The 16,214-nt window shown below is 46.4% G+C and overlaps 1 protein-coding gene across 3 annotated transcripts in view; it reads left to right on the plus strand.

Annotated features, from left to right (window-relative positions):
* The window catches only part of LOC124405773 (tensin-3-like), an 82,529-nt gene that overhangs the window by 48,681 nt on the left and 17,634 nt on the right, over window positions 1-16,214 (plus strand). For all 3 annotated transcript variants that reach the window (XM_046880952.1, XM_046880962.1, XM_046880983.1), the window contains one exon: window positions 12,677-12,823. In XM_046880952.1, coding sequence (XP_046736908.1) covers window positions 12,677-12,823 — 147 coding nt within the window. The remainder of the gene's footprint in view (window positions 1-12,676; window positions 12,824-16,214) is intronic.

The following is a 16,214-nucleotide window of genomic DNA, read 5'->3' on the forward strand; positions in this document are numbered from 1 at the left end:
GGGCGGGAACCCCGAGGGTGGAAACGCGGAAGTTGATACGGTCGGAAATCGGCCGAGGGAACTGCCTGCGCCCTCCCTTCCTGCCATTCCCGTCACACCCCAAATGCGAAAGTCAAGTCAAGTCAAGTCAAGTCAAGTCAAGTCAAGTCAAGTCAAGTCAAGTCAGTGTCCGAGCACACCGCGTCACGCAAAATTCCCCGTTTTCTCTCTTCTTCTTGAACGATAGCCGAAGTACCAGAAAGTGGGATGGTTCAAGTCAGGGATCACGTCGTTGAGTGGGCCATATTTTTTTACTCCCAAGCGTAGAGACTTTGAATATCACGAAAGAGGTCCGCGTCATACGCCGACGAACCGGGATCCTTTCTTCTCAGCGATCGGAGGGGATGATTTGATCAAATGACGTCGGCGACACGCCGCTCTGGCAACCATAGACGGCTATGCGAGTACGTCTATTCCACTTCTCTCGAGTTTAATGGGGAGTGAGTGTGTGGCGGGAGGCCTGGGACTCCGTTATAGGAAGGTGAACATGGTGCGGGATCCACGTGGGAGCCTCGGTCTTGCTTTCCTCCTCCTCCTCATCCTCATTCTCCTCCTCTTTTACGCTTCCTCTCATTTTCACCCTCGCCTCGCGTTGCTTTTCCGGAGAAATCCCGGAGGACCCGCGGGGTGTGAGTTTCGCGGCGTGATTGACAGCGCGAATGAATCCAAGCAACGGGAACTAATGCCGGCGGTCGCTCTTATCCTCTGTATCGTTGTCGTTCTCTGATTGATGGGATCTCTTAACCCGAGACACAATTTTCTCACCGGTCTTCTTCCTCCCTAAGTGAGCGCGATTCTTCCGGGTCCTGCAGGGCTGCGGCAATACAAAGAGCCCGGATTTTCACCCCCAACAACCCTTTGAATTAAACCTCAACTGCCCCGATTTAGGCTCCGTCGCCCTCCCCCTAAATCAGACCTTGAGGCGCCGCGGAGTACGTCTTCGAAACTTTGGAACCCCTTCACCCTTTCCATTGATTGCCGCGACGTGAATCCCCGCAGTGCTTTATTAACCGTTGCTTTCGATCTTTACGATTCTAATTTTTTAGTAGATTTTACTCTCCGTTAATCTTCGTCGTAACGAAAAGCACAGCTCAGGTCGATATAAGAATAAGAAGAAGAAGAAGAAAGTGAAGATAAAGATGAAGTTGAAATAAAAGAGAGGCTGGTAATTGGTTAGACGAAATTGTGAAAATTTTCTCGTGAGGGTGTTCGAGGGATTTCTGCTCAAGCAGAAGATCAAATTTCGTTCCTCGGCAACAACCTGTAGGGTTTTCCCCGGGCACGAGCGGCAGGGGCGTGTAGGATAAGCCTCTCGTTACAACTAAGTCAGAATCTCCCAGCGAGACCCCCGGCCCCCCGTCGTGTCTCACGAATTACGACTCCAAGTTGATGAAGAAAGTTTATCCTGACCGTCGAGGCGAGCCGATAGCGTCACGCGTTTCAGCGAACGGAACGCACCGCGGAATAATTTGCCTTTCGCGAAGATCAGCCCTGAAGATTGTATTCGGTAGAAAATCGTTGGGGTGTTTTTAAAATTTTTTTTTCTTTCTATCTCATCCAGTATGCGCACGAATTTTTCTCTGCATCTTTTCTCAGCTCGTATCACGAGACCAAAAGTTCACGAAGAGGAGACAATCTTTTAAAAAGTTTTCAAATTCAGAGAACGTCGTAGAGCTTGGATGCCAGGTCTAGAGGCAGATCCCGGATCGGGTGACGCGACGGTTTCGCCAAAAGGCGGAGGAGAGTTGGTCGTCGGTGTACAGGACACCTATATTACGGATAAAAAGAAGAAGAAGAAGAAGAAAGTCGCATCCATTAAGGAAAGTACAAGGAAAGGACTCTGGACATCAGAGACGCCCGTTAACGTCACACGACCCTCGATTCCATCCGAAAACTAGGGTTTCAAGGTGGTTGCCAACCACCGCGGGCTGCACTCAGCAGCCCAGAAATCGTATCGCAATACGAGAGAAGGAATGAAAAATATAAAAAACGACGACACAGCGTGCCAAGGTATGCAGCAACGAACAAAAGAAAACACAAACTCATTCTATCAAGGTAATATTGAAAAAGTTTCGCATCCCATCTCGAAAGACCCAGGACATCGTCGCCGGCTATGTACTCGATCGACTGTAGAAAGAAGGCGAAGGAGAATCGAAATAATGAAAAAGCGAGACGGCGACTTTATTATTGAATATAATTGGTCCATCGGTAAAAGAAGAAAATTGTTCGGGAGGGGGAGGAAAATATGGCGAAACGGATGCAGCTGCCTGTTTCTTTCCTGGTGAGGAAAAAGTTGGTGGAAAAAAAGAACGGAGGAAGGAGAAACGAAGCGCGGGATAAATCAGTGTTTTTCACGGTAATGGATCCGGCGACGCGCGGAATAAGGGGCCGATTATGCAAGGACTCGTGACAATAAAAGGAAGAAAAGGGAAATAAGGACAAAGTCGTCTCTTTCCACCCCTGAGGGATGAAACGAGGTAAGTGAGACTCGAAACTGCAACCGCAGGCTTAAGCTGACTCGGTGCACATTCACTGGGTCTCGTGTTGTCTGGTGTTTTGACTCCTCTCCCGCCACCCTGAAGCCCGATAACTGCAGTAGCCGCCCCACGCCATCCTCTGGTGCAAACAGGATTATTACCCTCGTCGTTATCATCATCGCTCCTGTGATTGTCTTAAGACTTGAATAACCGGCTTAACTGCCAACCGTAAAGGGATACATTAATGGTTTTATCGTACACGTTGCAGGGGTTGGTAGAAATAAAAAGCCTCGTTGAATTCGAGGGATGGATGCAACACCAAGAAAACAACGACGTCTGCTTTGCGAGACCTGAGGATCAGGTTGGCTAGATTCGAGGGACGCAGAGCAAAAGAAAAGTTACGAAGGGATTCCAGGGCGAATTAAGGTCAGGAGGTCGATGGGTGGAGGTGTCAAGCACTTGTCATTACTCAACACGAGATCTTCCAACATTTTTTACTCACTGTTTTCTAACCGTCATGAATTCATCAGTGTGGTAAGTACTGGGTGCAAACGAGACTCGGCAAATCAAATCATTCGCACTTTCGATTTTAACGAACACCTTGAACCCATTAAACAGTAATGATGAAATTCCATCGCATAATCCTTCATTAAATCGGCGACCCCAATGAGGCGGTAACTCTCCGCGAAGATAACCAGGTCAGTACATCCAGTGCGATCGAAGTGGGATCCCACCGCTGTCACCAAATCCATGTTACAAACCCCGCTCGTGTTGCCAATTCTAAAGAAAATAACACCCCGTTAGTCGAGAGCTGACTCGACGAGGGAAAATGGGCTGAGGTGGACGAGGTGAAGAGCCGACGGACAGATGGGGCAGTAGCAGCACAAGGTTCAAACAATGCCGGCTGAGCAAACGTGGCGTGTGGGTATATACATAGGGTTTGCATATACGTATGGCGAAGCGAAGGGTTTTAATCCTAGAGCGGGATTACCAGGGGGTTAAACTGCCCGAGTATTCCAGTAATATGTTTACCTGCTTAGCGCCACTGTTCCACCCAAACGGGGTCAGATTATGCGATTATCAAGCTACCCCGCACGTCCTATCTGTCTCCGCGTCTGTCTCGTCGCTCCCTTCATTCATAATCCGCTTCGAGATGGAATTTTGGCTGATGGAGAGAGTTTCGCAGGGTCCGGTAAAGTACGAATAAAATTTACGACGCTCAAAGTGCTGGAGCCAAAAATCTGACAAACGGTAGTATCCAAAGAGGGAAATGACGCGCTGGTAACTGGCGATTTTTTTTCTGCAGCATCAAGAGAGAGAGAGAAAGTATATTGTGAGGGAGATCACGCGCTGTTTGCGATTGGAATAATAATCGGAGGGAAGACACGAGGGAGATCCTTCAGGACAGGGATGAAGGTTCGAGTAATAGAAAGAGGGATTTACGTGTAATTTATAAGAAGAACGGGCGACATCCGCGCCGGTATTCTGGGACCGGATGCTGCTCCAGGAGGTAAGACACCGGAGTCACAACGTCGCCGATGCGAAATGACGTCGAAGAACGGGCCCCTCGACACATCAAAAGGCTTTCGCCGCTTTTGCGCCGACGCAGGTGGCGGGGGAGGAGGAAGAGGCGAATCGCATAAAGTGTCGCCGCCTGGATTGCGAACTCGAGGTTCAAGAACGCGGAAAATTTGGCTTCACTTAGCGAGGACTGCGACTGTCGGACTCTCTTTGCGTCTTTCATCCCCCTCCCCCCCTCCCCGCGACTACGCGAGTTCCCTGCTCTTTCTCAGTTTCCGCCCCTTTTTCAAACCCGCGACATTTTTAGCCGCTCTTTTTAATGCGCCGCGTGCCAAGATCCGGGGGTCGAAGAGGACGCGGCCACGCGTTTCGTGTCTCTTTTACGCCGCCATTGGTACGATCGTGATAAGTGATTCGATGAAATTTATGCCACCTTCTCTCGCACGTTTCAAATATTTGCTCCCACCCCCAACAATTGGTAAGCCTGAAGGATGACCGAACCGTCCTTGGGCAAAGACGACTCCCGGTTTCGGTTACTTCGAGATCGATATTCCTCGTAACTGGTGCTTCAGGCTCTTCCGCTGTATATATATATACACACACATATATATGTGTGGGGGATAGATGCCATGTATATCCTGCTCCAAGTTTTATCAATATTCGTTATTGAAGAGGGTCCTTGATGCGCGGGGGAAATGGCGGACAAACAACCGAGGCTCAAGATAGCTCATTCCTCGATACGTGCGGTGATCTGTGTTATGGACGGCAGGGTGCATCTGATTTTCGGCTCTATCCGGTTTACCTTTACCACGGTCGAATTTCACCCTCTTCGTATATTCTCGATTCTTTGCGCAATCAGCAAAATTGATCCCAGCCTCAAGTAATGACAAACGTTATACTGACGTTATACGTACTTAGTTTTCCATCTTATCGAAACAGATTTCATTCTTCTCGAGGCGTTTTAACCCCTAAACTTATAGTCGAGAGTTATCAATAGTCAAATAAATAAATAAATAAATCTGATTATCTCTAAACCTGGTTATTTATTTCGAGGATATGCGATTTTGAGTTTGAAACACCAAACTATCGTTTAGCCGATTTATTTCGTTCGGCAGTCATTCGCCGAGATGGAAAACTCTTTGGAATAAAATGTTGGAAATTTTCGATGAAATTATTTCGGATCAAAAGCTGGAAAAGTTGAAAGAACGACGCACGGGAAAAATGAGGTTTGGTACCGTTTTGCGTTACTCGGGAACCGGAAATCGATGGCCTCCTATCATTTTTCATCAGTTCGCCGGGTCGGAAAACGTGAAAATTTTTTTACCTTTATTATTATTATTTCTATTAGTTTTGTTGTTCAAATCTTTTTTCTATTTATCTATCCACGGCACGCAGATGCGGCGGCCGTGATTGTTTTTGACAAATGAATGAAATTCGTTTGGCAAAATTGATGATATCGCAGATCACATACGATTCGAATAGCTTTCGGCGTATAATTTTTCACTTTTTTTTTACCGAACTCAGCGAAAGGGAGCATCGCTGTAAATTTCTGCACCATGTGCGCCAAAAATTCAACAACACATCGTTTTTGTTAATCTTTTAAAAGCATTCGCTTGACAACGTTAACTCCGTCAACAATCAATTAACAGTGAAAATTTTTTTTTTTCCGAAACGAAATGTACGATCTGTCTCGTGCTATTTTTACATAATCGACCATTCAATCCTCCTCGATTCTACGAACAGATAGGAACGTAAATCACGCCTCGAGTCTCGAAATCCTCAACTCTGTTTGTCATTATTTATACTTGGGTTCGTCAATAGCTCAAGAATTTTATTCTCCTCAGGCTGCTCCACGCACTTCTCAGCCGCGGAAAGTCGTTTCTTATTAGTGATAATGGAGCGGGAAAATGGGGTTGAGAATCCGATTGTACAGATTCTCTGTGCTTACCTGAAGCACTGACGATCTCTGCCTACAGTTTAAACTGGATATTGGATGAAACCGGGTGCGGGACGAAGGCAAGGAGTGCTCAGTCGGTTAAGTAGTAAAAAGGCCATCAAAGGCGAGAGGAGAATAAGCGTCGGATCCACCCTGAAATTCTAGAGGACGTCAACGCCAAGGAGCGGTTCGAATTGCGAAACTTCTCGACTCTTGAGTGATCAAAGCCTGCAGATATCTATTCTCCCACCCCCGGCGCGCTTTCGGGGGGGGTGGAAACCCTCCCTTGGCAGCGTTATACGCCGGCACATATTACACACCCCGCGAATGAGTAGCTTGAGTCCCATTTGCAAGCTTCGTCGCAACACCCGAGTAGGCATCTGGACTTGTAACGCCGGCTCTTCTCCGGGATCGAATTATTCATGCGACTCGCAAGTTGGCTTTGACAAATGACGTGACGCTGTAATTATTTTCCTAGAGAATATCACTTCTGGGACTCGCTCGTCTCGCGTCTAATTCGCTCGGCATTGCTGCCGCGGAGCGCGGCAGGACATTAGCGGCGGCAGGAAGAGGGATGAATGGAAAAGAGGAGAGAGAAGAGAGAAGAGAGGAGAGAGGAGAGACGAGGAGGTTTAGACCTCGGAAGAGGCCCGGGGCTGAGCACTCGTTTCGGATCCTTGGCTGGCGGGTTCCTCCTTCGTTCCCGAGGCTGCTCTCCTCCTCCCCTGGGAGCCGTATCTTTGTCAATAGCGTCGCCGACGTATATCACTCTGTTTTATGGTGTCTAAAGTCCCGGTAGATACCTCCTCGCAACCACGCCCAGGGGTCACGTATCATGCGACAAATTTTTAACCCGGAATTTGATCGAGCACGCCCCGACGGTTCGTCAGATTTTTCATCCCCTTCGTTTTTATTTCTCACTCTTTCTCTCTTTCTATTTTTCTCTTCGAATCACGCCAACTTAAATCTCGCGAATTAGTTATCTCGTCGTTCTTTTCCTCCGGTTTCATATACCTATAGTAGATATGCTGCAGCAGCAACGACACGGCGCGACGGAATAATGATCCTTGCGAATCACCCTCTGCAGCGACGATAATTTCGGATCTTCGCTACCCTCCGCTTATCCGATACCTACCTACTCGGGCGAATGCAACGATCTGCTAAATTAGCGTTTTATTTCTAAAGCCCTCGGTGTATAAGCCGATGATTTTAATTTTCTACCTGAAAAAACCACCGCCATTACCGTCTTTACTGAACGCACAATCTTTGACGCGGCGGCTTTCCTGCAAGCTCTGAAAAAATTGATCGCAAATCTTTATTACCTTTTATAATATTGTGAATATCGTATCAGTCAACGAATTGCTTTTCTTTCGAAATTAAAATTCTGCCATCCACCGATACACGCCCAGGATTTTTTACCGCCTGTTTCATTTGCGGATAACCCGTCATGTTAACAATGTCCCGCATGCGGTAGCATCGAAAGGTTGTAAGTATGGCGATTTCACGATCACCCATAACGCAGCCACTGGTGAGCTTTAACGATCCTTGGCCATCGGAGGCGGCTCCGGATGCAGGGCAGCTGTGGTTCTAGACGTGAAACGTCGAGGAATCTCTGAACCCGGATTTCGAATCGCAGAATCTACGATATAGTAACACTTTATAGGGCTTCTCGTTCTTCTTTACAACGCTCAACTGCAGCTTGCGAATTTCGTTGCAGATATACTCGCTTTTATCGCTGCGACACCGCCAAGAGTGTAAATAAATATTTTAGGAGCCTAGAAGAGATTGCGTGATTTGTCAAAAAAATATGAGTTGATTTAATTTCTCTCTGTGCGGTGACATGTCCATCTGTCGTAGTCAGATATAAATTTTCAGTGAGTGACAGATAATAAACTCGCCCAGAAGGCAAACGGTGAATGAAACAATAGGAACTTGATAAACTCGCGCGCTGTTTTATCGCGTTTTTTTATTTTATATTATTTGTTGTTGCTTTTTTTCCGTCACCGAAAGGTAAATACCGCTCGATACAAACGAATTCCGTAAAATGAATTCCCGTTTCACCATCGCGCCGTTTGCTTTTCGCTTTTCCCTGCAGCCCGCACGCAGCCCGAAAGGACGTAATACGAGGTGCGAGGCGTTCCCCAGATGGAATCGTGTAATTATCTTCTCTCCCTCGTCGCTGTTATCTACTCGCTCGCCTTGCTCGTGTCACCAGGAGGGCATACAACCGCATAATTTTGCGAATTTTCCTCCTCCGGTTACTTCCGGTTCACGGATGCGCAGAAATTTCGGGCTCGTTTTTCTCCTATACCGGTAAAAAGAGGAAAAGCGATAAATTCGTGAATATTTTCAACCCCTGAAACAAGTGTAACTCGATAGAATTGAATAAGCGATCGATCATCGAATATAATATAACAATCGATAATCAAATATCTCGGGTAATTCATCATCATCATCGTCATCATCATTTTGAGCTCGGAGAGAAAAAAAAAAGTCGTATTAATACTGTACGATTTGATTATTATAGTTGACTGGGCGTTCGCAGGGGGCCGGGAAGTAGTTAATATGGGTGACTAGGTGGGCGAATACGTGGCATGCGTGTTTACGCTTTCGCAGGGCCAAATTGACGGGGTGGAGGTGGATGATTGATAGTAATTACGGAAGGATTATTGTGATTTATATGCTATACAGAACGGTATAAAATTGCCCTGAAATTATGTCGCCGTGCAGGCAATTTTGTGTGTTTCGTTTTTAGGTGGGTTGCATGTATATACATTATACATATACCAGTTTGGATTTGTCCTGCTCGACATGCACAGACGATCGTGAAAACACGCCTGCATTTAGCGATATCCAGACAAACTCGTTCCCTACTTCCGCGTTGTTTTACCCTTCATTTTATTTTTATTCTTTTATTATTACTTTTTTTTCATCTCTCTATATTCAACTTTTTTGCTCTTTGTTCCAATCAACGTTATTTTTATAATTTTTTTTCCTGTATTTTTTTTTTTTTTTTCTCTTTTTTTCTTACACGCTGCTTGCAAATTAGTTTCCGCAACGATCGATGCAGCGAGAAAAACGAGGGGATCGATCTGCTTGCATAATGTTATTAGTGGTTACAAGGTGCGTGATGCGGTTCAGATGATATAAAGAGGATACCCCGAGCAAAAACGACGCGTATATAAACCGGGGTATAAGAAACAACGAGAACTTGTTGCTTTCTGGCGTGTTGAGATTCATTGCCGTGCGAAACTGCAGCGATATCGCCTTTCTAACGCAGTTTTCAAACCGCAATGATCCCACGAGACATATTCATGGGTATATATGTATACTACGATCATGCGGTGTCTGTATCATGTGCAAAACACGGCTATACATGCGTGTCGTATACCTACGCAAAAACTGTTTTCGCACCCATTATACTGTTACAAAGGTAAAATCATCCGTTTTGCCTGCCTTTTCTACTGATCTAGTAGTCGTCATAGATAAAAGACACATAAGAGCTCTCATATTTCATGAAATGGATAAGGTTACTGCGTCGATCAATATTATTGTAAAAACAACCCTGTTTCAGACTTTAAACTATGAACATGCATTTTTCCATTAAAGAATTTCTTCAAACATTTCATTTTGCTGTCTAATAATTCGCTCACGAATCTAATTATCAATCTATAGAACAAGATGAAAAATGGCTGTACAGTTTTTCAAAATGATTTTCGCCGCTGTTCCTGCGGCGGTAAATCCGTTCCATCGATGTCTGTAGGCCGCATAGGTATAAGTAAGGCAACCTCAGCACCTAAGGTGGAATTATATTTTCTGCCAGCTAGGCAAGAAACATCGGACGACAGCCGGGAAACCTTAAAGTCAAAGTAGGTGTAGGCTTCAAGAAAATTTATACAAGCTTCCAGAGACTGCGTATCCCTGCAGGCGTGTAAACCCAGCTGATCGCGTCTTCCGCGTGCGGCTTCGCCTCCCCCATCCCCGAAACTGACCCCCATACGGTTCCTATAACGTTGAAACGGAGGAACGAACAGTATTTATGACCAAAGGTATTTGACGATGCGTTATTTTTTTGTTGAAAACTTTCAAAAGTATTGCCTTTCTTGCCGAACGTATGCAGATCATAATTGAAGCAAGTATTATCGAGGAGGGGGAGTTTTCAACCCAAGAAACAGAAATCTCATCCTCGACTCCGGCAATTACGGGGAGCAAACGTCAATCCTCGAATATGGCGTTGCGCGACACTTTATACGAGGGATGTGTCCCTTGTACGTTACGTCTGTCGGCGGATTTACCGGTGCGGACACGAAACAGCACTTTAGTTTTCTCGGACGGTATTCGGCCCGGAACGTCGTTACATATACCTACCCATAAATAAGCCAGTCTATACGCATATATACGTATACATACATGGTTCACAGATATACGTATGATATGGGAATTCGGTGAAGATGCGTCTGTGCGCGGATTTCGCGGGGCAGAAAAGCCGAACACTGTTTCAGCATTCGAATAGGTCGCTCTGTACTTCACAATTTATATCTTTAAGCGTCACCTTACTCGAAGCGATTGGGTCAGGGTGGGAGGCGATATATCGAAATTTCCAAAGTGCGAAAATAAAATAACGAAAGATGAATTTTTCGCAAGCTTTCGTTATTTTATTTTCGCATGTTTGAAATCTCGATCTATCATCGGCGATTCGAAATATTGATCGTTCCAAGTTGTGACTTCCACCCTCTGCTTTGCTCCTCGCAAATAAACTTTAGCGAAAAACGTGACCGTATGAATATGTGCGAAACCAGCGCATTCAGTGTGCTGCCGGACACCCTTGGAGAGGACGATGGAAATGATGCTCTCGAGAGGAGAGAGAAGAGGTTTCAACGAGCCTGGAAGTTCACAACCATTAGGATCGCATCTCTCGGACTCCCTCGCCGTCAAAGCCGTTCCGCGGTCCCAGCATCCGTCCTCGACCCCCATTCTACCGTCGGGAAACTTTCCTTCCCCGTTAACGACGACATGAAAATAGAAAAAAATATCTCTCCTTCAGCAGGTGGGCCGGAACACAGAAGCTTCTGCGCGTTGACCACACCGTCATGTACGCTCTTTACCTTTCATTTCCCTTTTTCTTCAAAATTCTTCGAGAAGACTCCCTTACGTAGATCAATTCAAGCATATAGCCACCGGTTATGACCGTGCAGAGAGGGTAGATTTTGTCAAAACGTATATATTGGACCCAATTTTTATTCAGTCGTGCAGTTCGTTAAATTTTGTATTCAGGACATGCAGATATACTGTATTATATATATATTATATATACATAAACGATAATTATTGAAGTTATAATAATCATCGTTGAGTAGCTTCCGTTTCGAGCTTGTTATCTCCGCGACAAAGGCGTGTTTTCGCAACAGCTTCCGTGTAATATAAAGCACAGTCGCAGCTGATCACGATACCGTCGAGCTTTTCTTCGCTATAGTGTTGCCTTTCCTCATCTTCTTCTTCTTCTTCTTTTTCTTCTTCCTCTTCTTATTGTCGGCGAGAGCCTAGCTAACGAGAAGAATAATCGATCGTCGATCTGAGGGTGGTTTTTTTCAATTAACTCCGGAAACGCGTGTGCCGGATGCGATAAGGTCTTCTCCTCGCGCGCCGAGGTTGCGGCCAGAGAAAAGGGGGTGAAAGAGAGTAAAGAGACAGGATAGTGTGAAGAAAAGCACGCGCGGTGAAGGGTGAAGCCGACGGGCAAACCGGGGGAAAATAAAGAGGGTTGAAGTGCCTTGAGCGCCCGCAGAGTTATTGATGATCACCATGTTGCTACATCGTTTATATAACTCTTGCACGCCTGGCGTCGTCTCTGCCCTGCTGGATCAGTTCTCAACACCTTCGGGTCTGAATTAATATTCGCCCGTCATCCCCGCGTGCCGCAGGTCCGATGTTCCACCTGGAATCCCGATTAACCTCGACAACGAAACGCGTTTCTTTCCAATTGTTTCGTCAGGACATGTTATGTGATACCAGATCAAAAGTGATACCAGATCAAAAGTTTAAAATGATTTACCTCAGACATATTCTAATAGACATTGATGGCGGAAATTTCTGGACTTGTAGATCCAAACGCGAGAATGAATCCTCTGCGGTTCTCCTGTGCACTTTAATTCAACGATTAATCAAGACGCGTGTGAAGCTCGATGGGGGATTTTGATACGCCACAAAGGATGAAAGCCTCGACTGTTCGCATCTGCGTCGCGTGATGGTTTACTGGGAGAGGTTGCATCCTGCTTCGTGTTCGCGCACAGCCTGCCACTGTCTTCAAATACGTGGATGGTATAATCCCGGTACATATTATGAATAGGTGCAAAGATTCACAAAAAAGATTTATCACCACACTAACGAGCCGTAATATTCGCGACAGGCAAACCAGGTTCAAGTGATATTTATTACCCGGCTAGATCCTTAATGAGGATGCCTCTTCGTTCGCCTCTATGCTGCTCGTGCAGGTCTTCCTGCTCGACTTACGCGTGAAGTTTTATTTCATTATTTTACTCTATGTTTCATTATACGACGTGTACCGAGTTCTTAAATATATCCTTTTTATTTAGACAGAGATGAAATTCTTTACCGTAAATTAATTCCAGGTCAAATTTTTATCCGATTTATCGAGTTAGTGGATATTTCAACGAATATGTAATCGTTTGATTTTTTCTTTCAGATCGTGCAGATGGCACATGCGTTGAGACGCATCTCGTACGCTACTTGTGAGCCTCGACACGCCCAGTTCAGTTTCCTGGCCCGAGAACCCGGAGCGCACTTCACTCTTCAATATTGCCATTCGTTCATCACCGAGACTCCTGAACAGGTGAATATTTCAATATAGATATTGCGCAGTTAGTATCGCCTCGATAATTCCGTCAGCATGATTTTTCCCTCCGCCTCGGAATTTCTTTCCTCGATTTAATCACCGTTTCAAACATTCCGGCTGCACATTCTGGCGAGAACAAATGTCTCTAAATAGAACTACAGGCGTCAGGTTAAACGCGGTGATGATAAAGCAGTTTTAACTCACTGTCGCGAGTTGTAAACGACGATTTTACGGAACCGGAAATCAGCCGTGAAACACGACGTCGACGTAGTTAAATTTCTGGCCAAATGCCCGACGCACCATGGTGCCTTATGGAGTCGAGAGCGAAGCCAAGCTACTTGGTGATCCACCGTATATATCCGAGAGTCAACATCGCCCCTCTGCAAATCGAGCGGCTCTTTTCACCGTGCAGTTTGATTATATCGCTGATAAATAAATAAATAAATAAATGAACAAGCAATGCCAGATGAGCCGCGAGGTGGGTCGAAGTGCAGATCAAAGAAGGGACAGGAAGCGGAGTAGAATTCAGGTGAATCGATGTGGGCTGTGGCAGTGATATAGGATTGGTTCGTCCGGAAAGACGTCGTCGAGCTCGAGAGAACCTGGTTCAAAGTCAGGCCAAATAGACTCCTGGGGCGAGAGGCGACGCGAGGCGTCGTCGTCATTATTCGATTCAGTAGGAAACGAGATCCTGCAAGCTAGCTCGTGGTGTACAGGATTGCTACGGTATTTCGAACGAGCTTCGCGACTCGACGTCATTCCGCGGATTCCGCTACCTTCGGCGTCCTCCTCTACTCGGTCCTCAGCTGTCGCGACGCCGGTGCATCTCAAGCCCGGAGGCAACGCCAGACAATATCGACTTGTACAAAGCTTCGGTACCTATTGGCGGAGGCACCTATCTCTCCGTGTTCATCGGATCGCTTCTACCTAGCTGGATATAGGCTCCAGCTATATACATATATACACCAGACAGCCAGATGCATGTCGAACTGGTGTATTCATTGACTGTGAAGTGCAGTGTAAGCGAGATAGGCTTTGTCGAAAGTGTTTCGCTAGTTTCTAGAACGACATTTAACCCCATTCTTCATCTCACCAGAGTCTGGTTCCTTGAGTTCGTCACCAATCTTCTTCTTCTTCTTCTTCTTCTTCTTTCTTCGTGACTTTATGTAGGTAATAATCAGCGGATAGAAGTTTTCCACGCGTACATAATGGTGAACATCTGCAACGTGTAAGCTTGGTATAGAAAACGGTCGCCAAACGTGTGCATGGTGTTCGCGATGGGCTAAAATAGCCCGACGTTGTACCGAACCAGCTACGGGTCACTGGACGCCCGATGTATCTCTATGGCTGTGTATACGTGTAGATACGCGGAGATGCGTAAAGGTGGAGGTAGACGTATCGGGAAGAGGCTTTGCGCCGGGTTCCGCCGAAGGCGGGACGCATATCCTGCAGGGTACTTTGAGTACTTTGGGTAATTGAGCGTTTAATAGGTGGTGGCGGTCGTCCCTCGGGCCCGAGCTCCCTCGAACTATTGTACCAAGCGGTCGGTGTAGGCGTAGTACTAGATTACGGAGACCCGAAGGGGTGCGCCAAGATCCGCCGAATCGTTGGGAGGAAAATTTATTCGATAAAAGGTGAAAGAGGTCAGGTTAACGGGATGAATTATCCGTGCTCGGCAATCACTGCGTGTGGTTCTCGGGTGTTCTGGAAAACCCGTGAAGGAAAAGGTGCAGGGGAGGGGGGGACTTCATTGATACACGTCTTCTCCTACTTCATCTGGAAAATTCGAGCCGAGTTCACTTTGCCCATCGAGCTATATACCTGTATGCTCTATATCAATTATTCAGGTGGGCGTGTTTTTGAATAATTCATAGTTAGTCGCGGCTTACAAGTTTACGTTGAAACGTGAAACGCTAACGGACCGCCTCTTGGCTCAAGACGTTGCCGTATACTTCTCGTGGAGGATCAGGACCAAAAAAGAGGGTTGCGAATGCGGGAGTACGCGCTGGTCACGTCTCCGATATTTCTACTTCAGTTTCGAGTTCCTCGGAAATCTGCATCTGATCCGATTTAGACGGGGGTAGAGACCGAAGCCGCAAGATTTACCAGATACTTGTTCAAGATTATCGTCGTCGAATAGAGACCTCGCAAGCGCTCTTCCCAAGCTTCCCACTTCCGTGATTCATAGGGATGACGTGTCAACGAGGGAGGAGGGGGGGGGGGGGAAGGAGGAGGTGGTGATGGAGGTAGAAACGACAACTGGGATGTCTATTAAGACTTGATCGAAACTCCGAAGTGTAAGCGAAAGAAGACACCCTTCCTGCCCCGGGCGTCTAGAGACCGGAGGATTTTCTCTTGAGTCTTTCCCCAGTCTCCGTGCCCCGCCGCATCCGCTGATCTAAAAGCATGCTCCTGTTTCTGAAAACTAGCTCCCTCCACTCCCGGTACCTACCTTGAGAAGGCCGGGAGCTCGGCGTCGAGGAACCAGACGAGCTGGGAAGAACAGACTTTGCACTCTGAACTTTGGACTTTACGTTTTGCCGATCCAACCCCGACTGCCAGGCCTTCACCTATATGTGTGGCGGTGTACGTTATCGCTAAATCCTTTAACCCCGTGCAAGGCAGCTGACGTTCATTCTACAAGCTGGCCGTAACTAAGTTGTTTTTGAATTTTTATTGCGATTTGGTTTCGGTAAGTTGGCAGATTTTTTTATATTTAAAATTTTTTTGCCTAGATCCTGTAGGGAAAGGAAAATCCAAGTGAAAATAACCCGAAGGGTTTAAAATGTGTACTCATGCCGAGCCGCAACCCCGCGAATGCAGCTCGCAATATCAGCAACTCGTCTTAAGAATTCCATCGCGAGGAATCTTCCAGCCTCTAAGAAAGTCACGAAGATCTCGGAAAGCTGGTAAAAATAACAGCGTGCCACCCCATCCCTAAGGCACCTACATTCCATTTACTTGAGATTCCACGGGGAATTCCTGGGTCTTACCTAGATGTCGGTATATTAGTCACTTTGCTCGCTGAGACTAATTGTACAGAATTCTGTCAATGTCCCTACTTGCATATCGGAATGAAAGTTATTCCGTCGTTTGCTTCAGCCATCTCCTCGTTCCCATTTCTTAAAAAATAGTTCGAGTGATCGTTTTAATGAATTCTCTGGGGACACTGAGCTCCGGAGCTTTATTCATAAGCTAAATAAAAGCGCGCTCGACGGCACGAAACACAGTACGATTCGTCTGTTCGCGATTCAGCTAAAAAATGTTGAGACCATTCGGTTCGCAAGTTGCAGTCGAGGTCGATGGGCCTCGACGGAAAACAATGCAGCCATCAGCTCTAGTCGCACTTGGAGTCAGGCACGAGAGGCGCGTCGTCGGGAGGAAGTGC

Source organism: Diprion similis, chromosome 1 (genome assembly GCF_021155765.1).
Source record: "Diprion similis isolate iyDipSimi1 chromosome 1, iyDipSimi1.1, whole genome shotgun sequence".
Lineage (NCBI taxonomy): Eukaryota > Metazoa > Arthropoda > Insecta > Hymenoptera > Diprionidae > Diprion > Diprion similis.